At 40.0% G+C, this 27276-nt stretch overlaps 1 protein-coding gene and 1 long non-coding RNA gene across 51 annotated transcripts in view; both read left to right on the top strand.

Moving 5' to 3' along the window:
- The window catches only part of PBRM1 (polybromo 1), a 150135-nt gene that overhangs the window by 64041 nt on the left and 58818 nt on the right, over nucleotides 1-27276 (top strand). For all 50 annotated transcript variants that reach the window (XM_077993048.1, XM_077993056.1, XM_077993042.1 and 47 more), the window contains 4 exons: nucleotides 4773-5049; nucleotides 6896-7001; nucleotides 10926-11568; nucleotides 17483-17694. In XM_077993048.1, coding sequence (XP_077849174.1) covers nucleotides 4773-5049; nucleotides 6896-7001; nucleotides 10926-11568; nucleotides 17483-17694 — 1238 coding nt within the window. The remainder of the gene's footprint in view (nucleotides 1-4772; nucleotides 5050-6895; nucleotides 7002-10925; nucleotides 11569-17482; nucleotides 17695-27276) is intronic.
- LOC144339234 (uncharacterized) lies at nucleotides 24154-27246 on the top strand. Its single transcript, XR_013414027.1, has 2 exons — nucleotides 24154-24213; nucleotides 26136-27246. It is a non-coding gene; the product is annotated as an uncharacterized LOC144339234 (long non-coding RNA).

Raw genomic sequence — 27276 nt, 5'->3', positions numbered from 1 at the left:
GCTGGGATTACAGGCGCATGCCATCATATCCAGCTAATTTTTGTATTTTTAGTAGAGACAGGATTTGCCATGTTGGCCAGGCTGGTCTCGAGCTTCTGACCTCAGGTGATCCACCTGCCTTGGCCTCTCACAGTGCTGGGATTACATGTGTGAGCCACCATTCCTGGCCTTTTTGTCTTTTTTGAGACAGTTTTACTCTGTTGCCAAGGCTGGAGTGCAGTGGCACCATCATGGCTCACTGTAGCCATGACCTTCTGGGTTCAAACAATCCTCCCACCTCAGCTTAATGTGTAGCTAGGATCACAGGCATGTGCCACCATGCCTGGCTAAGTTGTGACACATAGTGAGACACCACCTTTTAAAGAGGTGGTGTCTCACTATGTTGCCCAGGCTGGTCTCAAACTCCTGGGCTCAAGCAACCCTCCCACTTCAACCTCTCAAAGTGCTGGGATTACAGACAGGAGCTACCACACCTGGCTCCCCTTAAGTATTATGGCCCCTTGAATGCACAATGATGAACAGTCCTGGTTTTGAATTCTTTTAAAATGTATTTTATACTTTAATATGCTTAAAGGTGTTGATTTTAAAAAGGAGAATGATTATGCCAGTTACAAGACCTGGGATTTAATTATATGCACCTTTCCAAAAATGGGGAAGGATAAAGAAACTATTCACAGTTAATGGTTTGAAGGAGGAGGAAAAGACATTGAGAAATTCTAAGAAAAATCTGAAAAGTAAAGTGGCGTTGAAAACAGTAGCCAGAGCTGGGCACAGTGGCTCATGCCTGTAATCCCAGCACTTTGGGAGACCGAGGCAGGCAGATCACGAGGTTAGGAGATCGAGACCATCCTGTCTAACACGGTGAAACCCCGTCTCTTCTAAAAATACAAAAAATTAGCCGGGCATGGTGGTGGGCACCTGTAGTCCCAGCTACTCTGGATGCTGAGACAGGAGAATGCTGTGAACACGGGAGGCGGATCTTGCAATGAGCCTACATCGTGCCACTGCATTCCAGCCTGGGGGATAGAGCGAGACTCCGTCTCAAAAAAAAAAAAAAAAGAAAGAAAACAGTAGCCAGAAGTATCAAATAGGGCTCTGTCATGGTTATGTTTTGGTTATAGAGTTTGTCTCATTTCAGAAAGTATTTTAAACTTTCAGAAGTCATGGATATAAGGCTCAGCCTCCATATTGGAAAAAGATAAAGCAAACATACCAGCTGCCCAAGCTAATACAGTTATTATTATAAAAGAGTATGAAGTTGGCTCTGAGTTTTTTCTGGCAGCCAGATTAAAATCAATGGGCCAGTGGCTCTCAGTCTGTAAGGCACTATAAGGATCTGGAAAAATGTAAACGAAAGATGAAACTGGATTTTTTCAAAGAAGGTCATAAGTGACTCTAGTAATAGAAGTTTTGCTTGCTTCGAGGCTGGAAATCAATTACACATCCTTTTCCTAAGGAATAAATGATACAAATGGAGAAAGGATACTACTAGTAATATGAGTACTAAAACAGTAAATTTCAGTTATTAAATTAGAGCAATTTCTTATATACAACTAGATTTCCACATTCTGGGTATGTCTCACTCAACGCTGCCAAGTATCAGAATTACAGGCATTGAAAGAATGAACCGCTTGCCCTTCTTTTACTTCACTGGCAAAATTTAGTTAAAAACTTTTTCTCCTCTTTGAAAATCTTATAAAAATCTGCCCTAGATTTACTCCCATCTGAGAGCATTTGCAGCTTCATACAGAAAAATCTAATGATAATTGGGCTTAGTGTGCTGAAACCCAGATGGAAATAGGGTGAGTGCCTCCTGGTCCAGGTCAGGGCCTTGACTGAACTGTTAAGCTCTTGAAATTGCCACAACAAGGACTAATTTCATCCTGTCCTGTTTATTGAAGAGATCCTCTAAGCTTAGAGCTTCAAAATTGAATTCCTCTGACTTCCTTTTAAAGTCCACCCCACGTGCGAGACCTAATCAAACCGCATTTGACTTCAAAGTCAGATTCTGAAATTTTTCTTTAGAGACTTCCTGAAGGTTAAAGTCATCTGTGTTCTAATCTCTGCCCAGATGTGGAGCTCTGTGGTATTGGAACTTTGTCCCAACTTCCCTTGTATTATCCACTTGCCAAAGACTTAGAATGAGAGAACTCTTCCTGTCACATCATTGCCCCAGGATGTCTCCTTGGAGAAGGAGTTTCCACTAGGTGAAATATCTAACATTTTGCCATCACCTAACAAACTTATTTAACACAAAAAAAAAAGTGCTGAGGAAAGAAAATGGCAGGAATTGTCTAAGGTCCACAATGAGCAGGAAATAAGCAGTCAGAGTGAAGACACAAGTTATGAGGATGATCTCAACTCTTGCAGGAACAGGCTCTTGTCCGTTTCTTTCCTAATTAAATCACTTTGTTTGCCTTGAGTTCCACAATGCTAGGAAGATAGGTATTTCTGAGAAGCCTAAAAATCTTAAGGATAGATATTTATTTTCTCAACTGTTAGTTCTTGATTTTTCCTTCTGTGTTTTAAAAAAGTGTATTTTGAACCTTGGAGAGAAAATATCTGGCCTTTGGCTTCTTCATGATCCAGGAGTAGTGCAAGTAGTCAGAGGACTGGACCAGAAGACCTATACAGCCACATATAGTTTGCCTGAGGAATGAACTTTCTTCCACCTACAGGATAGGAAACATACAAAATATTTACTTCTAAGTACAGTTGGCCCTCTGTATCCATAGCTTCCACATCCAAGGATTCAACCAACTACAGATAGAAAAATAATTTTTTAATTGCATCTTTACTGTACATGTACAGATTTTTTTCTTGTCATGTCCTAAGCAATACAGTATAACAAAACAATGTAGCATTTTTAATGTATTAGGTATTATAAGTAATCTAGAGATGATTTAAAGTATACAGGAGGATGTGCACGTGTTATTTGCAAATACTACAACATTTTATATCAGGGACTTGAACGTCTATGTATTTTGGTATCCAAAGGAGATCCTGAAACCAATTCCCCATGAATACCAAGGGATGACTATACTATAGGATCTTAGTAAATATTTTTTTTAATAAAAATTAAGTTGGGCGAGCACGGTGGCTCACGCCTGTAATCCCAACACTTTGGGAGGCCACGGTGGGCGGATCACCTGAGGTCGGGTGTTTGAGACCAGCCTGGCCAACATAGTGAAACCCTGTCTCTACTAAAAATACAAAAATTACCCGGGCATGGCCTAGCGCAATGGCTCACGCCTGTAATCCTAGCACTTTGGGAGGTCGAAGCGGGCAGATCACCTGAGGTCGGAAGTTCGAGACTAACCTGACCAACATGGAGAAACCCTGTCTACTAAAATTACAAAATTAGTTGGGCGTGGTGGTGCATGCCTGTAATCCCAGCTACTCGAGAGGCTGAGGCAGGAGAATTGCTCGAACCTAGGAGGTGGAGGTTGCAGTGAGCAGATACCGCACCATTGCACTCCAGCCTGGGCAACAAGAGTGAAACTCCATCTCAAAAAAAAAAAAAAAAAAAAGCCGGGCGTGGTGGCAGGCGCCTATAATCCCAGCTACTGGGGAGGCTGAGGCAGGAAAACCGCTTGAACCCAGGAGACAGAGGCTGTGGTGAGCTGAGATCGTGCCGTTGCACTCCAGCCTGGGCAGCAAGAGCAAAACTCTGTCTCAGAAAAAAAAAAACAAAAAAAAAACAGCAACAACAAAAAACTAAGTCGTAAGTCATTTCTTGTTATTACCTACCTGACTGTTCACTTGGAGACTGCTGGTTAGTTTGACTAAAATTTCTTTATCTGGCTAGAATTTCTTTAGCCGTGTTCTGAATACATAAGAACGGTTAACCAGAAGCCATATCGGAAGAGCATCACTTCTAATAATTTACTAGGAAGCTCACCTTGGGCCAGTCATTTACCCTCCCTGAGCCAGTTTTCTCAACAATTAAGAGATAGACCATCTGCTCTCTTGGAGCCCTTTTGAACTCAATCTAATCTGTAGTTCTTTATGCTTTGTTCCATACTGCTTAAATCAGCTTCTCAGCATCACATCTCACTGGGGCTTTTTGGAGAACAAGACAGGGATTCATGCTCAAGGATGGAAATTTTACTCTAGAAAACTCAGATTAACCACACCACTTATTCTTTAAAGTAAGTAGGAGTTGTGGAATAATGCTGATGGAGAGAGCAAGGACGACCCTGACAGGATCAATGCAAGAGAGGCTCATACCCACTGTAAAGACACTAGTCTGACAGGCAGTCTCCTTTTGTTTGCAGACAACCAAAATACCAAGTGTTCAGGAGTGCTTGTCTTAAGAGATGAAACACTTCTCTTTTTATGTTTTTTATTTTGTTTTGTTTTTGTGCCTGGAAGTGAGGATATTATAACAATAGGGAATTACTAGTTTTATTGCACTTTTGCTCTACTTATCTTTAAACAAAAAATATATCTCAGTTGATTATATGATTTCATTTTCTTTTGGTATCAGAGAGGATCTTTTTTCAAACATTGCATTTCATGAAATATCTATAAATTTTATTTGGCATTCATTAACTACTCCTGCCAGAATCACTGTTTTAACAATTTTGGAAATTTTCCTACTATTTGCTTATAACTTCCAGCATGGTTACTGTGTTTGTGGCATATGTAATCAATAAATTGTAATCATTATAAAGCACCACAAATAATTTGTTTCATTTTATGGTCATCCTTGATTTAAGAAAACTAAACCGATTCTAATTTTTCCCCTTTTCTACTTTCCCTCTCAACAGTAAAAAGAACATAAGAAAGCAGCGAATGAAAATCTTATTCAATGTTGTTCTTGAAGCTCGAGAGCCAGGTTCAGGCAGAAGACTTTGTGACCTATTTATGGTTAAGCCATCCAAAAAGGACTATCCTGATTATTATAAAATCATCTTGGAGCCAATGGACTTGAAAATAATTGAGCATAACATCCGCAATGACAAATATGCAGGTGAAGAGGGAATGATAGAAGACATGAAGCTGATGTTCCGGAATGCCAGGCACTATAACGAGGAGGGCTCCCAGGTGAGGAGGGCCAGGGGTACTGAAGTAGGCACATTTTGGGGGAGAGGAGTGCTTACAGAATAATGCATTTTGAGAGACCAGCTCTAGAGGCTTAACTTGGATTATTCTTTTTGGTGACTAGGTTAATACTTTGATTTTTCTTCATTGTTTAAAATCAGAGGCAGTACATTATAAAGATTAAACGTTCCTACTTTGTAATCTGACATCCTAGTTTTGAATTTTGCTCTGCCAATCCATGTGTAAGTAATTTATCCTTCCTGAGCCTCAGTTTCTTCATCTATAAATTAAGGCTAATAATAGTACTTGCGTCAACTAATAATAGTACTTACAATAATAGTACCTACACTTGGTGTAGGATTTAAAAGAGATAATGTATACTGAGCATTTAGCAGAGTGCCTGGTACTGAATAAGCACTCAAAGGAAAGCCAATAGTATTAAAATCTTTCATCATCATTATTACTACGATCCTCAACGACCATACTTCTCCAAAGACAGCCTATATAGAAAATGTATAATTATATAAAAATCAGCATGCTATTCCCATAAATGCACCTCTAAATAATTGATTTAATTGATTTTGCTGTGAAGCATCTTGATTTTTTTTTGAGACAGAGTCTCGCTCTGTCGCCCAGGCTGGGGTGCAGTGGTGCCATCTCGGCTCACTGCAAGCTCTGCCTCCCGGGTTTATGCCATTCTCCTGCCTCAGCCTCCCGCGTAGCTGGGACTACAGGTGCCTGCCACCATGCCCAGCTAATTTTTTGTATTTTTAGTAGAGATGGGGTTTCACCGTGTTAGCCTGGATGGTCTTCATCTCCTGACCTCGTGATCCACCCGCCTGAGCCTCCCAAAGTGCTGGGATTATAGGCATGAGTCACCGCGCCCGGCCAAAGCATCTTGATTTTTAGTTCTTTATCAGTATAACTAAGATATAGTCTCCCTTCTTTGAAACTTTTTCTATTTGATATCTTTTTATCTACTTTACATCTCCCAGAAATAAAATAACATTTTTAAGTCATTTGTTTTCCTCTGCAATTACATTTGATTATAAAATAGAGTATGCATTGAGGGTGCTTATAAATTTAAAAAATGGTTCTATCTTAAGGGTTTACACAGTCCTCAGTGTCACTGGCTAATATACCACTTGTCCATCACTGGTAGAGGAAAAAGCCATCTTTAAGAGAGATGGCCAGACAGGGGAGGTCACTTTTTCCCTCAGCTCCTCTGCTTTGGTGGGTGGCCAAGGGAGGACATAGCATCTGCTGGGGAGGTAAGAGGAGGGAGCTATGGATGCAAAGTCATAAGGTGAGTAACGTTGTTCTTGACTACATATTACCACCCTTGGCTCAGTCCTCAGAGAGAGATCCCTAAGCAAGGATAATTGTTTTTTTATAGATGAAGCTTCAGACTGTGAACTCAGATTCGGAATTTAAGATCTTGAGATATTGCTCTCCAACTATCAGATATTTTTAGTCTCTAATTTCTATTGGCCTAAGTCTGCTACCTTGAGTGTCCCCGTGGAGAAGAAAAGTTTTTGAAGAAAACAACACATGTAATTGTGTTTCAGAACTTCTGTTAAAACCTGCAGTGATTCTACTACAGTGGTTCTCAAACATTAGCATGCATGTCTGTGCATTAGAATCACCTGGGAAGCTTAAAAACAAGCCAGTTAAGGCCTAGGCTTTTCCACAGATACAGTGATTTTATTGCTCTGTAGTGAGGCTGGTTTTGGTTTTCTTTAAGCTCCGAACTATCTTCAACTGTCTTTTTAAAACTTCTTTATGGATGCATTTTATACCTTAATAAAAAGTTTTTAGAGAATAATTTAAATATATTTTTGGAATGTAGGTGTACAACGATGCACATATCCTGGAGAAGTTACTCAAGGAGAAAAGGAAAGAGCTGGGCCCATTGCCTGATGATGATGACATGGCTTCTCCCAAACTCAAGCTGAGTAAGGCAGCCTCACACTTTGTTATTTAGTTTAGTCTATCAAAGAGAGATTGCTGATTTTTCTGAAATAATATTTAATTAAATGATGAATATATTTGAACTCACTGTGCTCCAGCATGGAGTTCTTCCTTCTTGTCAAGCCCTCTTGTTTACTGTATTTTAAGTAGCTAAACTGTGACAAGCATGTGGGTAGTAAAATATAATGTCAGAGGTTTTGTTTACTTTCTTGAATGCAGTAGACATTTTGTACATTTTAAATAGTAAAAATAGATTTTTCTCTACATATAATGCTGTAAGAATATAGTAGCAGATTTCTTTTCTTGATATGTGTGTCTGACAATTACTAGAATTAAAAATTAATCCCAACAGTTCCAACTAGACAGAGGAGTTAGAGATGTCCAGCCAGCCACTGTACTATACTCAGCTATCATTTGAGTGTAGTCTGTGGTTGGTTTTTATATTAAAAGTTGTAAGAGAAGGCCAGGGACAGTGACTCATGCCTGTAATCTCAGCACTTTGAGAGGCTGAGGTGGGCAGATCACTTGAGGTCAGGAGTTCAGGACCAGCCTGGCCAACATGGTGAATCCCCATCTTTACTCAAAATACAAAAATTAGCCAGACATGGGAGTACATGCCTGTAATCCCAGCTCTTTGGGAGGCTAAGGCAGGATAATTGCTTGAACCTGGGAGGCAGAGGTTGCAGTGAGCCAAGATCGCACCACTGCGCTCATAAGTGAGACTCTGCCTCGGGGAAAAAAAAAAAAAAAAAAAAGGAAGGAAAAGGTTCGAAGAGAAGACAGCAAAAGTTATTAATACCACTAGATAAGAGATAAAGAGATTTCTGTCTTCTTTAAAATATGTAAATAAAATAGATACCAAGCAATTGATAATGATATTCGTTGGAGCCGTATTTGCTGGAAAGGGGGAAAACAGACAGACTAGCTTTTTTTTTTTTTGGTAAAGCATCTCGCCCTGTCACCCAGGTTGGAGTGCCGTGGCGTGACCTTGGCTCACTGCAACCTCTGCCTCCCAGGTTCAAGTGATCCTTCCACTCAGCCTCCCAAGTAGCTGGGACTACGAGTGTACGCCACCATGCCCAACTAATTTTTTGTATTTTTAGTAGAGACGGGGTTTCACCATGTTGACCAGGCTGCTGTTAAAACTCCTGACCTCAAGTGATTCGCCTACCTTGGCCTCCTAAAGTGCTGGGATTACGGGTGTGAGCCACCCTGCCTGGCCCGGACTAGCTTTTTTATCTGAAATGACTGTCAACTAAATTTAGTAGTAGATTTGGGTATGATTTACTGCTAAGCAATGAATCCTTTTTAAGGCATTTATCTTTTCATGGAATTGTAAAAGCATACAGAAGGTTTGGAGAAATGTAAAACTTTCATTCCACTTTGTAGGAACACAGTATCTTTTAACTAGAATGGATTTCATAAAAGACTAATAATAGTTTAACAATAACTATCTAAATTATATTTAAATACATAAATTCACATATGCATTTTTTAAAGTTCTTTAAAAAGGGCTTTTTATGTGGAATGTTAATTTCCTTTTTATTTCTTTTGTTTGTTTTAAATTAATAGAGGCAGGGTCTCCCTGTATTGGCCAGGCTGGTCTTGAACTCCTGGGCTCAAGCGATCCTCCTGCCTCTGCCTTCTAAAGTGTTGGGATTACAGGCATGAGCCACCGTGCCTGGCTTCCTTTTTATTTCTCTATGTTTTTTAATGAAAAATTTCAAACATATATAAATGTAAAGTACAGTGGCCAGGGAGGTGACTCAGTCCTGTTTCACCATATTGGCCAGGCTGGTCTCGAACTCCTGACCTCGTGATCCGCCCACCTCGGCCTCCCAAAGTGCTGGAATTACAGGTGTGAGCCACCGTGCCCAGCCCAATACTTCTTTTAATCTGTAAACTCCCCTCCATCTCTCTCTTTTTCCACCCCTTACTATTTATCTGTTGAAGAAATTAGATTTGTGCTATAGTTTCCCATAGTCTGGATTTTGCTGATTGCATCCATATGTTGTGGGGGTTTTTGTGTGTGTTGTGTTTTGTTTCGTTTTGTTTTTTGGCGACAGGGTCTCACTCTGTCACCCAAGCTGGAGTGTAGTGGCACATTCTTGGCTCATTGCCACCTCCACCTCCCGACTGAAGCAATCCTCCCACTTTAGCCTCTCAGGTAGCTGGGACTACAGGTACACGCCACCACTTCCAGCTCATTTTTTTTGTATTTTTAGTAGAGACAGGGTTTTGCTATGTTGCCAGGCTGGTCTTGAACTCCTGGACTCAAGTGATCTGCCCACCTTGGCCTTCCACAGTGCTGGTATTACAGGCATGAGCCACCGCTCCTGGCCCACTCTGTTGTACTTTCATGTGTTCCTCTGTCCTTTGCACTTCCTGTAAATTGGTAGTTGGAGCCAGAGGTTTGATCAGATTGAGGTCTGATCCCCTATCCTCTCCCTTTGGCAGAAAAACCGACTTCATAGGTAATATATCATCTTCCATCAGGTACATGTGAAATCTATGTCTTTCTGTTAACTGGTGGTGTTGCATACTTCATTAATTATTAATTCATGAAAGGGATGTAAAATTGTGATCGTTTTTAATTTTATTCCTTACTAGCTCTAGAGAAACTTTGCCTTATCTGATATTTGATTAGCCAGTGGTACAGTGTTTTTCATGTGTGTGTCTTGCTTTTTGAAAGGATAAAGGCTTGATTTTTGTTTTATTTTGTTTTCCCCTTTACCAGTTTTCAAAATATGCATTGGTTTACTAACATCCTTCAATATTTACCCATTTTGTTGTTTGTTTATACATATTATTAAGAACTACCAGACTTAAACATGTGGCTGAGTTGTGATTGAAGTTATTGCCGTTATTGATACTCAGGCTGGTTCAGGCTGATTCCTATATTCTTTTTGTTTTGTTTTTTTTGAGACAGAATCTCGCTCTGTCGCCCAGGCTGGAGTGCAATGGCTTGATTTCAGCTCACTGCAACCTCTGCCTCCTGGGTTCAAGCAATTCTCCTGCCTCGCCTCCCAAGTAACTTGGATTACAGGCACCACCACCACACCCGGCTAATTTTTTGTATTTTTAATAGAGATGGGGTTTCGCCATATTGGCCAGGCTGATCTTGAACTCCTGACCTCAGGTGATCCACCCACCTTGGCCTCCCAAAGCGTTGGGGTTGCAGGCATGAGCCACCACGCCCAGATGGTTCCTATATTCTGTTGACATGAAGTCATGGTAAGAAGTCATTGATAGATTCTTTACTGTCTAGTGTTTGAAGATATACCAGACTGGGAATCAGTCATTTGCCAAGGAGCCCTACCTTTTTCATGTTTCTGCTAAAAGGTGAGGGTTCATCAACATTTGTATTTGGAATTAATATTTTAAAACTCTAGTGTGGGGTATACTGCTACTGATGTAGTCATTGTTTGTACGATTTTCAGTGGACAGAGCTAGGAAATTTGTATGTGTTTGTTCGTATGCTTATATTTAAAGATAAAATACATCGTAAGTTCATAGTGATACTTTCAATTGAGATTAAAGGCCTCAAGGTAATTATTAATGTCCTGTGTTTTAACATCCGTTATCTCTTTTTATCCCATGATGAAAATCTCAGTTCTCAGTGATACCAGAGGTGATAGAATGTCACATAGCTGCTCATTTGCTTTATTCCTTATTCACAGCTTTCTCAACCTTACAGTACTTAGTCTCCCATCAAAAATATGATTACTAAAAACAGTTAAAATTTTTTTTTTAGTTCTTTTTTGTCTGCAGGTTATATTTCACTATAGACATGCTAATTGCTGGGTTTTACAAATTATTTGGAATCGTAGCTTGTGGTTATGCTACCATCTGTATACAAATTTAGGTTCATTTATTTTATTCATTTAACTTTAAGTCTCTTTCTTTAGGTAGGAAGAGTGGCATTTCTCCTAAAAAATCAAAATACATGACTCCAATGCAGCAGAAACTAAATGAGGTCTATGAAGCTGTAAAGAACTATACTGATAAGAGAGGTCGCCGCCTCAGTGCCATATTTCTGAGGCTTCCCTCTAGATCTGAGTTGCCTGACTACTATCTGACTATTAAAAAGCCCATGGATATGGAAAAAATTCGAAGTCACATGATGGCCAACAAGTACCAAGATATTGACTCTATGGTTGAGGACTTTGTCATGATGTTTAATAATGCATGTACATACAATGAGCCTGAGTCTTTGATCTACAAAGATGCTCTTGTACTACACAAAGTCCTGCTTGAAACGCGCAGAGACCTGGAGGGAGATGAGGACTCTCATGTCCCAAATGTGACTTTGCTGATTCAAGAGCTTATCCACAATCTTTTTGTGTCAGTCATGAGTCATCAGGATGATGAGGGAAGATGCTACAGTGATTCTTTAGCGGAAATTCCTGCTGTGGATCCCAACTTTCCTAACAAACCACCCCTTACATTTGACATCATTAGGAAGAATGTTGAAAATAATCGCTACCGGCGGCTTGATTTATTTCAAGAGCATATGTTTGAAGTATTGGAACGGGCAAGAAGGATGAATCGGTATGTTTTCAAAGCCATTTTCATTTTGAGGATGTGTGCTATTTAATACAAAACAGATGAAAGAATATTGCTTTGATGTACTATTTCCACTTACGTACGTGATTGTAGTTGGTAGCATGCTATTCTGAATTCTAATTAGCCAGAACTTCTTAAGATCGAGTATATTCTATGGGGGAGAGAAGGCACACCACTAAGTCATCTAGATTAAGGCCAGTGAGGAGGAAGACAAAATTGAAGGTCTCTTGAAAAGCATAAACTTAAAATACAGCCTTTCGGCCGGGCGCGGTGGCTCAAGCCTGTAATCCCAGCACTTTGGGAGGCCGAGACGGGCGGATCACGAGGTCGGGAGATCGAGACCATCCTGGCTAACACGGTGAAACCCCGTCTCTACTAAAAAAACTACAAAAAACTAGCCGGGCGAGGTGGCGGGTGCCTGTAGTCCCAGCTACTCGGGAGGCTGAGGCAGGAGAATGGCGTGAACCCGGGAGGCGGAGCTTGCAGTGAGCTGAGATCCGGCCACTGCACTCCAGCCTGGGCGACAGAGCGAGACTCCGTCTCAAAAAAAAAAAAAAAAAAAAAATACAGCCTTTCACAGAATGTGTTTTATAAAAACATAAATGTTTCTAATTGGAAATAGTAACTGCATTTTTCTTTTAAGGTTTGGCTTCAATGCATGACTGCTTTAAATAAAATAGCTCCAAGGTATTGACCTGAGGTAGACTGATATAAATTTGATCACCATTTTAAGTACCTCAGAGGGCTTCTTTTTTTTTTTTTTAATCTCAGGTTTCTAGAGAGCTTGCTGAAGACATTAAATGTTTTAAAAGAAGCAAATTTAGATTTACATTAAACTTAAATTTCCTTCTAATTTTTATCTGTGATATATATTTGCTGCATATCAATATCAAACTTGACTATTAAATTCAGCAATTATAGTGTATTTTATATGTGCTCTTGGAGACAGCTGGGAAAATATAAATAAAGATACAAACCGTACCTTCCTGGAGCTTACAACTTACCATGTTTAGAACTAGACCTTTAGGCAGTGTAATGCCAGCTAGGGAATCTATGAAGTCAGACATTGCTCTGAACCTTTAAAGAAAAGCAAGTAGTCTTTGCTTTCAGTGTCTTCGCAAATAAAAGAAAAAAGATCGTAACATTTGCTGCTTGTATTAAGCACCAACTCTTTGTAAAGCACCATGCTAAACACTTTATGAAGGCAATCTCTAACCCTTATGATAGCCATTCTAGGTAAGTGATAATCTTCTCAGTTTGCATGTGAAAGAATTAGAGGCATAGGCAGAGAAAAGTTACCCATAGTCATCCAACTAGTAAATGATGTGACTTGTCTTGCTCTTCACTGCAGAGAGCTACTCCTGAGCCAATTACTAGGACAAGTCATGGAGCACGGCCGTGGATGATAAGCCTTGAGCTCTGTGCTCTAAAAGCTTGAAGTCTGATGGATGGGCCAGGACTTATGCTTAAGGGAAAAATAATTCCAGACATGAAACAACATATCACAACCTGATATTTAGTAAAGATGGTGATGTAAGGAATTCTGTGGGCCACAGTTCTCCTAAAAAGGCATAAGGCATCAGGAAAGAATGGGTGGATAGGTAGGGTTCAAATGAGTAGGCAAGAAGATATTTCAAATAAGGTGAATGTTATGAGCAAAGAAATGGAGTTAGGAAATGAATATGGTATGTTTAAAAGACAGGGATAGAGTTGGGGCCAGTTTGGTGAGGCCCATGAGTGACACCTTTAAGAAATGGTCCTTAATAATATGGTGCTTCAGCAATTGGGTAGAAATAAAGAGAAGGATGGAGGGACATCTTGCAGTCAAAAACTCTTGGATTTACTCATTTATTCAACATATATTTATGGAGATGCTACCAATTAATGAGCATATTCTAGATGGAATACACCAGTGGGCAAAACAAACTCTATTTTCATGTAGCTTAGACTTCTTTCTGTTCTTGTTCTTGGCTTCAGTAGTCCTTAAGTCTAATACCCCTCCCTTCCTCCCCTCCCTGCTTAGCCTCATTACATCTTGGTGTTAGTTCTGTGAGTCTTTCAATGATTATTTGTCTTGTAGATTATTAGGAACTTTGTTTATGTTGTATAGATGATATGTTTATTTTAAGAATTAAGATTTGTATCTCTAGGAAATTAGCTCTTTTCATTCTCCCATTGTTGACATGATTGTTTTTTGCTTTTGAGGCCTGGGAGATAGAGTCCAAGGTATATTTTTATGAGATAGTGGTGCACACAGTTTTACCCTCATGCCCAGAGCTTTGTTGAAAAACAAAAGGGATCCCTGGTAATTTAATAGTTAGGAAAAATATTTAAAAGAAAAACATACAGGGAGCCATTCTTAACTTTGTAAAAGAAGATAGTATTGTGACTGCTTATGATACTTATTAAGAATAAGTACTTAATAAGAATTGATGGGGATGCATCAATTTAGTGAAGGATAAACTATGCCTTTATCTACTATATTACCAGTAACAAAGCTAGACATCCCAGAAATAATAGTTCATAAATTCAGTGAAGTCTCCATACAGTAGATTTCCATGTTGATCTCTTAAGAGTCTTCATGCTTCATCACCATTTACCCCTACCCCTACCCACCACTGTTACCCAGCGTCACCTAGGACTTCACAGGCTAAAATAGAAGGAATCCGAACAGTGAGACATAACAAGAGAAAAATTCACTCAGGTGACAATAGTTTGTCCATCAACAGTATTTAGTAACAACACAGTGCTGACTCTTGCCAGTTGGCTGCTGCCTTTCCTAAACTGCTGGCAGTATTCCCAGACTAAACACTCTGACCCCCTTGCAGGTAAAAGGGACCTGTGGGAAGACGAACAAGGGAAGCATTAAGAGCCTTCTGTATTCGTAATTTTTTCCTTTTGCTGAATGTCTGCCTTATATAAAAAGATTACTTAGCAATTGAGGGGGAATTTAGAGTTGTTTTTCCAGCTTGAGTATTTATGCTCCTGCACATTCAATGAACACCTGACTTCTTAGATTAATAAATTCTTTATAGTACTTGGAATAAACAAGAAAGCGTATGGTAGGTGCTTAGTGACTCTTGTAAAAAATGTTCATTTCTAAACCATGTGATATGATGGAATTATGATCTGCCCTTTCAGTATACCATCAAAGGTATTTACAAAAATTTTACAAAAATTTTTTACTTTTAATTTACAAAAATTTTCACTTTTAATTTTATAAAAGTGAAAATTTATAAAATGAACTTTAATTTCAAGTGAGCAGAATTCAAATATCGTCATTCAGAAAACAGACATAAAATTGTGTTTTAGGGGCCAGGTACAGTGGCTCACACCTGTAATCCCAGCACTTTGGGAGCCCAAGGTGGGAGGATGGCTTGCACTCAGGAGTTTGAGACCAGTCTGGACAACATAGCAAGACCTTCCTTATCTCTACTTAAAATAAAATTTTAAAAATCAGCCAAGCTTGGTGACGTATGCCTATAGTCCCAGCTACTCGAGAGGCTGAGGTGGGAGGATTGCTTGAGCCAGAAGATTGAGGCTGTAGTGAGCCATGATTGTGCCACTGTACTCCAGCCTGGGCATCAGAGTGAGACTGTATCTCAAGAAGGAAAAAAAAGTGTTTCAGGGGTGTCTTCCCTTGGTAAGTTTTATTTTTATTGCTTTCCTACAAGTATTAGCATTTCTATGACCCCAAAAGATATTTAAAACCTTTCCAAGGCCGGACACAGTGGCTCACACCTGTAATCCCAGCACTTTGGGAGGCCAAGGCGGGAGGATCACCTGAGGTCAGGAATTTGAGACCAGCTTGGCCAACATGGTGAAGCCCCGTTTCTACTAAAAGTACAAAAATTAGCCAGACATGGTGGTGGGTGCCTATAATCCCAGCTACTTGAAAGGCTGAGGCAGGAGAATTGCTTGAACCTGGGAGGCAGAGGTTGCAGAGCTGAGATTGCACCAGTGTACCCCAGCCTGGGCAACAAGAATGAAACTCCGTCTCAAAAAAAAAAAAAAAAACTTTCCAGAAATACCCATTTAGGTTATTGATCATGTCTTTTAATTGTTTGCCAGTTCACCTTTGCTGATGAGGAGCAGCATTCTGGGGACCTCTCTGAAGTCTGATGCTCTAGTGTCATGTATCAACAGGCGGCTAACTTGGCCACACTCCTCTGAGCAGAATGTCTCTGTAACTGCTAAGACCTTTGTGGTTAGTTTTGTGAATAAGTTTTTAGACTCTGGTATTCTTAGTTAATAGAATTCTATTTAAGCCAGCCAGTTGTGGTGTCTCACACCTGTAATTTAAGCACTTCGGAAGGCTGAAGTGGGAGGATCACTCGAGGCCAGGAGTTCAAGACCAGCCTGGGCAACATAGGGAGGACCCTGTTGCTACAAAAAATTTAAAAATTAGCCAGCTTGAGCCCAAGAAGTTGAGGCTATGGTGAGCTGTGATCACGCCACTGCACTCTAGTCTGAGTGGCAGAGCAAGACCCAGCCTAAAAAAATAAAATAAAATAAAATAAGAACAATTGTATGTAAACCTTCCTCAGACCGCAGTGGACTAGAAACAGTAATAAAACTTCCTCCAGTCAAAATTCTAAAGTCTAAAGTTTATTTTGCCCACTCCCCACATTTTATTTATTTAGTTATGTATGTATGTATGTATGTATTTATTTATTTTGAGACAGAGTCTCACTCTATTGCCCAGACTAGAGTGCAGTGGCGCAATCTTGGCTCACTGCAACCTCTACTCCCGGGTTCAAGCGATTGTCCTGCCTCAGCCTCCTGAGTAGCTGAGATTACATATGTGCACCATCATGCCTGGCTAATTTTTATATTTTCAGTAGAGACTTGGGTTAACCATTTTGGCCCACCGTGACCTCCCAAAGTGCTGGGATTGTAGGTGTGAGCCACCACAACTGGCCTATTTGTTGATTTTTTTAAAGAGACAGGGTCTTGCTCTGTTGCCCAGGGTGGAATGCAGTGGTGCCATCATAACTTACTGCACCCTTGAACTCCTGAGCTCAAGTGACCCTCCCGCCTCAGCTTCCCAGATAGCTAGGACTACAGGTGTGTACTCCAATGCCCGGCTGATTTTTTGTTGAGACAGTGTCTTGCTGTGTTGCTTAGGCTGGTCTCAAACTCCTGGCCTTAAGCAGTCCTCCCACCTCGGCCTCCCAAAGCGTTGGGATTATAGGTGTGAACCACCATGCCTGGCTGCCTTATTTCATAAATGAGAAAGAGACTCAGAAAAGTTCTGGGTATGACATAGATAATCTTTTTTCCATCTTTCACTGTGTTGCCTTTGCTGGTTCCCCAGAATTACACAGTTATTTCTGGGAAACTAAAATGAACACTAACTCTGAGGCCTCTAACCATTATAGAATGCCTTCATGGCTTTGCTTTAGGTTCAGATATTCACAGGGTCTCACTAGCCTAGGCAACCATGATATAGGACCAAAAGGAAGAAAATAGAGCCTATTATGTAACACACTGGTCTGCTATTAAGAGAAAGTAAAAATGCAAAGAATGGATACGAGTAAGTGTTGAACATATTGTAGAAACTTGTTACAATTCTTGGTTCTGGCAGCCACTTTCCCCTGCCAGAATCAATTAATGCATGTGCCATGTATCTCCAAGAGAAAATACATGAAGCCTTTCCTTTTACATGAGCTGTACAAGAAGTGAACCTTGAAGTAAAGGAAAATGGTGGCCATGAGGCTTACCATGGTAAAATGACACTTCGGATTTTGTTTTAACAAACTTCAGAAAGATACTCTTCATAGACCTGTGCAGAAATACCACTATATCAATTAAAGAAGCATTTAATAGAATTTAACATAATTGAGGTGTTTAAAAGAAACAGCTTGTGTGTCAGTGGATACTCTTGATACCGTTATAGGACAGATTCAGAAATATATGAAGATGCGGTAGAACTTCAGCAGTTTTTTATTAAAATTCGTGATGAACTCTGCAAAAATGGAGAGATTCTTCTTTCACCGGCACTCAGCTATACCACAAAACATTTGCATAATGATGTGGAGAAAGAGAAAAAGGAAAAATTGCCAAAAGAAATAGAGGAAGATAAACTAAAACGAGAAGAAGAAAAAAGAGGTTGGTTTCTTTTCATTTTATTGAATATGAAGAAATGTACTGTCTTCTAGCTGTTCTCATAATTAGCTGTGGAAAAGAGTCCTGTTTGTATGAATGAAAATTCAGGGTATTGACTATATTAGAGTAGGCACAATGAGATGGAAATATTTTTATAGTTATCAATTTGGTCATCAGACTTGGGAAAGATTGAAAGTTACCTGTGGCACAGCTGTTATCCTAGCATTCCAGGAAAAGAGTCAGTTAATTCACAAGTGTGGGGGCTTAATGCCTCTTTATATTATTGGTAGATCAAAACCTAAGCAGGCCAGCTAGAACTAGAAAGCATTCTCAACAGTGAGTCCATCAAGTTTTTGCCACATCATACAGTAGCATTGCTTTCCTCGTAGATAATTTGGACCAGACAAGTAGATGATATTTTGGTTGAATCACATACCTGGAGAAAAGTTTAATTGTATCAAACTATAAAATGTTACTTTGGGTCACTTGCCAGAATTTAGAAATATTTTGATAACAGGATCTTATGATTACAAATTGGATCATTTCTGATAAAGTTCAAGTTCACATAGATTCCTAGAATATGTGACTTTAAGTTATGTTAATCTTTGGCATCAAATCTCCTGCATAGATTTTTTTTCCCTTAGGCAAGAAAACAAAATAGATTGATTTGAAGCAAATTCTTACAAGTGATGGCATTCTCTTCCCCAAAGAGAAGGGAAAGAAACCTGGTTGGTGAGAATAGTAATTTTGCCAGCATAGAACTAACTGCAAAACCAACAGCTTTGTCACCAAAGGAGATATATGATATACTCATTCAGGAAGATAGTGAATATATATGTGTGGGGTTTAGAGGAGGGGGGAATCTGTGACTTTGCCAGCTAAAAGTGGTTGATGCAGAAATGCATGGAGTAAAGCTGCAACTTTGATGGCCCAAGGTGATGATCCAAGTTAAAGAATATTCTGAAAATTAGACATCTGTAAAAGGACTGAGATAAGCTCTCCACACGTTCCCAGCCAACTGGAAAACCTACACATGCTGTTGGGGAAGATGCAAAAGAACCTGGTGAAAAGCAAAATCCAATGGGGTACTTGAAAATTGACTGCGACTTTGAGTGCATCTCCCAACCTATACACAGATCTGTCAGCACATGGCATATCATGGGCTTGAGGTAGTTAACTACAACCTTCACCTAAGTCATTGGCTGTAGAAAGAGAGGAACAACCTCTAGTGTCAAGTTTCCTAGTAGATCTATAGTGGGAGCTCCAGAGGAGAGAAGAGAAAGGGGGAGAAAAAAAGATTTGAAGACATAATGACTGAAAGCCTCTCAAATTGATGAAAAACATTAACCTACAGCTCCAAGAATTTCAAGTAAGATAAACACAAAGAAAGCCCCATTTAGATACATCATCATCAAACTGATGAAAATCTTGAAAGCAGCAACTGATTGATCACATACATGTAATTATCTGCACGTTCCATCCAGGGGCCTGGGGATTGTCCAGCCCAACTGACAATTAGTGATACCTGAGCACTTTTCCCAGCATCTGGGGTCAGGGCCACTCAATCTGCCACTACCACCACAACTGGCACCCATCTTCATGTGTTACCTGTGGGTCCAGGTACTAGCCCACCCATCATAGCCATTGCCAGTACTGGTGCAAAACACTTGGGTCCCAAAGAGTTGTCCCAGCACTGCTACTGCTTTCACCCTTGTCACATCCACTGCCCAGGGGCTCAGGAACCCACCCACCTGCTCGATCCACTGCTGCCATTCCTGGCACTCGAGCAAGCCAGCTGAAGTCCCAAGAATTGGCCTGCCTGGACCTGCTAACACCAGTGCCAGTATACACCACTCTGGTGCCCAAAGCCTGGCACACTTGACAGCCCAGTCCCCAGCAATACTTTATCACAGCCTCCACTGTCAACTGCACCCCAAGCCAGGGGCCCCCACCTCCTCCCCACCCCCCACATTAGTTAGGAACTGGGCTCCACAGGAGTCAGTGACTGGCAAGCAAGTGAACATTATCCCCTGAGCTCCACTTCCTGTTAGATCAGTGGTGGCATTAGATTCTCATAGGAGCATGAACCCTGTTGTGGACTGTGTGTGTGAGGGATCTAGGTTGTGCACTGCTTATGAAACTCTAATGCCTGATGATCTGAGATGGAACAGTTTCATCCTGAAACCATCCCACAACCCTCATCCCTTACCCCCACAAACCCCACCCCCGTCTATGGAAAAATTATCTTCCACGAAACTAGTCCCTGGTGCCAAAAAGGTTGGGGGCTGCTGCCCTAAGCTACTGAGGAAGTCATGGATACCACTGATACTGTTTACAGTAGAAGGAATCATACAGAGATTACACTACTGTACGCACCTAGATTCAAAACCAAAGTATCCTGCCCAACCAACACCACAGATCTATCTTCAAGGAAAAGTCCTCTTCTACGAAAATAAATTCAGAACATTGGAAGAAGTGACTATTATACCAGACACACACATAGTATCAATTTAAGGACACAGGAATCAAGAAAAAGCAAGGAAATATGATACCTCCAAAAGAACCCAGTAATTCTCTAGCAATAGATTCCAATCAAAAAGTAATTTATCGGCTGGGCGCAGTGGCTCACACTGTAATCCCTGCACTTTGGGAGACCAGGGCCGGCAGATCACGAGATCAGGAGTGCAAGACCAGCCTGGCCAACATGGTGAAACACTGTCTCTGCTAAAAATACAAAAATTAGCCAGGCATGGTGGCGTGCACCTGTAATCTCAGCTGCTCGGAGGCTGAGGCAGAAGAATACTTTGAACCCAGGAGGTGGAGGTTGTAGTGAGCCAAGATTGTGCCATTGCACTGCGGCCTGGGACAGAGTGAGACTCCGTCTCAAAAACAAACGAAGTAATTTATCAAATTCCAGGAAAATAATTCAAAGTTTCATACTAAAGAAAGTGAGATACAAGAGAATTCTTAGAAACAATACAAAGAAATCAGAAAAACAATTCAGGATATGAATGAGAACTTTATCAAATAGATACCATGAAAAAGAACTAAAAGATTCTGGAACTGAAGAATTTATTGAATGAAATACAAAAGATATTTGAAAGCTTTAGGAACAGACTATATCAAGCAGAAAAAAGAATTTCAGGAATTGTTGACAGGTCTTTTGAAATAGTAATAACCCACTCAGAGAAAAATAAAGAATGAGCAAAGCTTGGTAACATAAGGGACACCGTAAAGTGACCAAGTATTCAAATTTTCAGTATTCCTGAAGGTGAAGAGGAAATTTTAAAAGGTTGAAAAACCTGTTTAGTGAAATAAAGGATGAAAACTTTCTAAGTGTATCAAGAAATTTAGACATCCAGTTACAGAAGAGTCAAAGATCCCCAAATAGATAAAATTCAAAAAAGTCTTCCCAATGGTACATTACTGTCAAAAGTCAAAGATAAGGAGAAAATCCTAAAAACAGTAACAGTAAAGTATCTAATTATCTATCAAGGAGTTCCCATTAGGTTAACAGTGGCTTTCTCAGCAGAAACCTTACAGGCCAGAGATAATGGGATGGTATATTCAAAGTAATAAAATAAAAACTGCTGGCAAAGGATACTATACCCAGGAAAATTATCTTTTGCAAATGAAGGAGAAATAAAGTCCCAGACAAGCAAAAACTGAGGGAATTCGTTACCACTAGATTGGTCTTACAAGAAATGCTTAAGGGACTCCTACATTTGGAAGTGTAAGACAGTAACTACCATCATTAAAAGACATGAAAATATGAAAACACTGGTAGAGCAAACATACAAAAAAGGAAGAGAAAAAATTCACGTTACCCGCAAGAGAATACCACCAAACCGCAATGATAAACCGTAAGAGAGAAACAAAGGAACAAATGATATACAGAATAACCAGAAATCAAGTAATAAAAAAACAGAAATAAGCTCTTACATATTAATAATAACATTGAATATAAATGGATTAACTTTCCACTTAAAAGACATAGGCTGGGCCAGGCACAGTGGCTCACACCTGTAATCTGAGCATTCTGGGAGGCCAGGGCAGGTGGATTACTTAAGGTTAGCAGTTCAAGACCAGTCTGGCCAACATATAGTGAAACCTCGTCTCTACCAAAAAATACAAAAATTAGTTGGACGTGGTGGCACATGCCTGTAGTTCTAGCTACTTGGGAAGCTGAGGCAGGAGAATTGCTTGAACCTGGGAGCTGGAGGTTACAGCAAACCGAGATTGCACCACTGCACTCCAGCCTGGGCGATAGAGCGAGATTCTGCCTCTCAAAAAAAAAATATATAGACTGGCTGAATGTATTTTGAAAATATGACCCAACTATATGGTGCCCACAAGAAACTCATCTCACCTGTGAAGACACATAGACTGAAAATAAAGAGTTATAAAAAGATATTTCATGCAAATAGAGACCAAAAGTGAGCAGCAGTAGCTTGCTTATATCAGATAAAACAGTCAAAACAGTAAAAAGAGACCCAAAAAAGGTCATTACATAAAGATAAAGGGATCCGTTCAGCAAGGGGATCTAACAGTTCTGAGCATATATACACTCAGCACCAAAGCAGCCAGATATATAAAGCAGATATTATTATATCTAAAGGGCAAGATAGATTGTGGTTGAAGTCCACAACCACAATAGTAGTTGTGGACTTCAACATCCCACTGTCAGCATTAGATCATCTAGACAGAAAATTAACAAAGAAACACTGGATTTAAGTTGCACTTTAGAACAAATGCATCTACCAGACATCTACAGAACATTTTATCTAACAGCTACAGAATGCACATTTTTCTCATCAGCACACAAAACATTCTCCAGGATAGACCACATGTGAGGACACAAAACAAGTCTCAACAAATTTTTAAAAATTGAAATTAGGCTGGGCTCACACCTGTAATCCCAACACTTTGGAAGGCCAAGGCAGGCAGATCACTTGAGCTCAGGAGTTCAAGACCAGCCTGGGCCACATAGCAAGACCTCATCTCTATCAAAATAAATAATTTTTTAAAAAATTGAAATCATATCAATTATCTTCTCAGACCACAATGGAAGAAAACTAGAAATCAATAACAAGAGGAACTTTGGAAACTGTACAAATACATGGATATTAAACATGTTCCTAAAGGACCATTGTATCAAGGAAGAAATTTAGTAAGATAAAAAATTTTATTGAAACAAAAATTGAAACACAACAGAACCTGTAGTATACAGCAAAAGCAGTGCTTTTTACAATAGGGAACTTTACAGCAATAAATGCCTAAATCAAAAAAGTAGAAGCATTTCAAATAATCTAATGATTCACCTCAAGGAGTTACTAAAGCAGCAACAAACCAAACCCAAAGTTAATAAAAAGAAAGAAATAATGAACAACAGAATTCAATGAAATATACCTAAAAAAATACAAAGGATCAACAAAACAAGAAGTTGGTTTTTTGAAAAGAAAACAAAACTAGTAACTCACTTGCTAAACTAACCAGTAAAAAGAGAAGACCCAAATAAAATCAGAAATGAAAAAGGAGATACTAAACTCATACTAGAGAAATACAAAAGACCATTAGAGACTATTATGAACAACTGTACGGTAACAAACCGGAAAACCTAGAGGAAATGGATAAATTCCTGAACACATACAGCCTACCAAGACTGAATCAGGAAAGCGGACTAATAATAAGTCAGGAGATTGAATCACTAATAAAAAGTCTCCCAAGAAAGAAAAGTCCAGGACTGAATGATTTCATTGCCAAACTCATTCTACAAAGGCCAATATTACCCTGATGCCAGAACCAGACCAGGATGCAACAATAACAACGAAAAGAAAACTACAGGCCAGTATCCCTGATGAACATAGATGCAGAAATTCTCACCAAAATTCTTGCAATATGAATCCAACAGCATATTTTTTTAAAATACACCACAATCATGTGGGATTTATCCCAGCAATACAAGGATAGTTTAAAATATCCAAAAAATAAACATGATGTTTCACATTAACAGAATGAAGGACAGAAACCATATGATTATCTCAATACATGCAGAAAAAGCATTTGATAAAATTCAGCATCCCATTCATGACAGAAACTCAACAAATTAAGCATAGAGGGAACATATCTCAGTAAAGGAACTGAGCACAGTGGCTCACACCTGTAATCCCAGTGCTTTGGGAGGCTGAGGTGGGAGGATCAACTGAGACAAGGAGTTTAAGACCAGCCTGGGCAATATAGTGAGATCTGACTTTACAAAACAAAAAATTAACCCAGCAGTGTGGCATATGCCTGTAATCCCAGATGGCAACTCCAGAAGCTGAGGCAGAAGGAGCCCCACGAGTTTGAGTTTCCAGTAAGACTCTATCTGTAAAAATAAATAAATAAGTTTTAAAACATGATGAAGGCCATATATGACAGATCCACAACTAACATCATACATGATGAGGAAAAGCTGAGAGCCTTTTTTTTTTTTTTTTTTTTTTTTTTGACAGAGTTTCGCTCTTGTTGCCCCAGGGTGGAGTGCAGTGGTACGATCTCGGCTCGCTGCAGCCTCCTCCACTTCCAGTTTCAAGCAATTCTCGTGCCTCAGCCTCCCAGGTAGCTGGGACTACAGGTACCTGCTGCCATGCCTGGCTGATTTTTGTATTTTTAGTAGAGACGGGGTTTCACCATGTTGGCCAGGCTGATCTTGAACTCCTAACCTCGTGATCTGCCCACCTTGGCCTCGCAAAGTGCAGGGATTACAAGCATTAACCACCATGCCCTGCCTGAAAGCCTTTCTTCTAAGAACTGGAAGAGGTCAAATAACTTCACTTTCACCACTCCTATTCAACATAGTACTGCAAGAGAATCAGTCAAGAGAATGAAATAAATTGGAGAAAGGAAGAAGTCCATTTGTCCCTCTCTGCTGATGATATGATCTTATATCTAGAAAAACCTAAAGACTTGATTTAAAAAAAACTCTTCAGTCTGATAAATAAATTCAGTGACTTGGAGAATACAAAATCAGCATACTAGTAATGAGCTAGCTGAGAAAGAAATCAAGAAGGGCACTTTGGGAGGCTGAGGCAGGCAGATCACTTGACGTCAGGAGTTCAAGAACAAACTGACCAACATGGTGAACCGTCTTGTCTCTATCAAAAATAAAACAGTTAGCTGGGCGTGGTGATGCACACCTATAATCCCAGCTACTCACTAGGCTGAGGCAGAAGGATCCCTTGAACCTGAGAGGCGCAGGTTGCAGTGAGCCAAGATCGTGCCATTGTACTCCTGCCTGGGCAACAAGAGCAAATGTCATCTCAAAAAAGAAAAAAAAAAAAGAAATCAAGAAGGCAATCCTATTTATAGTATCCACCAAAAAAAAAAAAAAAACCCTCCAAATAATAAGGGGGTGAAAGATCTCTATAAGGAAAACTATAAAACACTGATGTAAAAAACTAAAGAGGACACAAACAAATGGAGAAACCCCATGCTCATGGATCTGAAGAATTAATATCATTAAAATGAGCATACTACCCAAAGCAGTCTGCAGATTCAATCTCCAATTTCTATCAAAGTACCAATGTCATTTTTCACAGAAATAGAAAAAAATTCAGGCCAGGCACAGTGGCTCACGCCTGTAACTCCATTTTGGGAGGCCGAAGCGGGCGGATCACTTGAGGTCTGGAGTTCAAGACTAGCTTGGCCAACATGGTGAAAACGCTGTCTCTACTAAAAATACAAAAATTAGGCCCAGCACTGTGGCTCATGCCTGTAATCCCAGCACTTTGGGAGGCTGAGGCAGGTGGATTACCTGAGGTCAGGAGTTCGAGACCAGCCTGACCAACATAGAGAGACCCCTGTCTCTACCAAAAATAACAAAATTAGCTGGGCCTGGTGACGCATGCTTGTAAATCCCAGCTACTCGGGAGGCTGAGGCAAGAGAATCACTTGAATCCAGGAGGCAGAGTTTGCGGTGAGCCAAGATTGTACCATTGCACTCCACCCTGGGCAACAAGAGTAACATTCCATCTCATGCTGGGTGTGGCGGCTCACACCTGTAATTCTAGCACTTTGGAGGCTGAGGCGGGCGCATCACAAGGTCAGGAGATTGAGACCATCCTGGCTAACATGGTGAAATGCTGTCTCCACTAAAAATACAAAAAATTAGCTGGGCGTGGTGGCAGGCACCTGTGGTCCCAGCTACTCGGGAGGCTGAGGCAGGAGAATGGTGTGAACCTGGGAGGCGGGGCTTGCAGTGAACAGAGATCACACCACTGAACTCCAGCCTGGGCGACAGAGCGAGACTCCAGCTCAAAAAAAAAAAAAACCTCCATCTCAGAAAAAAAAAAAAATATATACACACACACACTAGCTGGGCATGGTGGCGAATGCCTGTAATCCTAATTACTGGGGAGACTGAGACAGGAGAATCACTTGAAATCGGGTGGCAGAGGTTTCAGTGAGCTGAGATCACACCACTGCACTCCATGCACTCCAGCCTGGGCAACAGAGCAAAACTCTGTCTCTAAGTAAGTAAGTAAATAAAATTCTAAAATTTTTTTTAAATCCTAAAATTTGAATGGAACCAAAAAAAGGCCTGAATAGTCAAAGCAATCCTGAGCAAAAAGAACAAAGCTGGAGGCATCACACTACCTGACTTCAAAATGTATTACAAGGCTAGAGTAACCAAACAGCACAGTATTGGTATAAAAACAGACATATAGACCAATGAAAGTGAATAGAGAATTCAGAAGGGAATCCACATATTTATAGCCAAGTGATTTTTCAACAAGGGCACCAAGAACATGCGTTGCGGAAGGACACCCTCTTCAATAAATGGTGGTGGAAAAATTGAATATCCAGAGGCAGAAAACGAAACAAGGCCCATATCTCTTACCATATACAAAAATCAACTCAAGATGGAGTAAAGACTTAAACATAAGACCCAAAACTATAAAACTACTAGAAGAAAACAGAGAAGACACTTCAGGACATTGGTCTAGGCAAAGATCTTATGGCAAAGGCCTCAAAAGCACAGACAACAAAAATTGACAAATGGGATTATATTAAACTAAAAGGCTTCTGCACAGCAAAGGAAACAAGACAGTGAAGAGACAGCCTGCCCAATGGGAGAAAATATTTGCAAACTGTTCATCTGATGAGGGACTAATATCCAGACTATACCAGGAATTCAAACATCTCAACAATAAAAAACAATAATTGTAATAATAATCCCATTAAAAAGTGGGCAAAGAACATGAACAGTTGTTTCTCAAATGAAAGCATATAAATGGTTAATATGCGTATGATAAAATGTTCGATATGACTAATCATCAGTGCAAATCAAAACTACAATGTGATGTCACCTTGTTACCCCAGTTATTAAGAAGACAATAAGTAATAGATGTTGGCTAGGATGCAGAGCAAAGGGAACTGTTATACATTGTTGATAGGAATATAAATTACTACAGTTACTATGTGAAAACAGTATGGAGATTTTTCAAAATACTAAAAATAGAACTACGTGATCTAGCAAGCCTACCACTAGGTGTTTATCCAAAGGAAAAGAAATTAGTATATCAAAGGGATACCTGCATTCAC

The sequence above is a fragment of the Macaca mulatta genome, chromosome 2 (genome assembly GCF_049350105.2).
Source record: "Macaca mulatta isolate MMU2019108-1 chromosome 2, T2T-MMU8v2.0, whole genome shotgun sequence".
Classification (NCBI taxonomy): Eukaryota; Metazoa; Chordata; class Mammalia; order Primates; family Cercopithecidae; genus Macaca; species Macaca mulatta.
The sequence above is the reverse complement of the archived record's forward strand: the minus strand, read 5'-3'. Positions and strand labels throughout refer to the sequence as shown.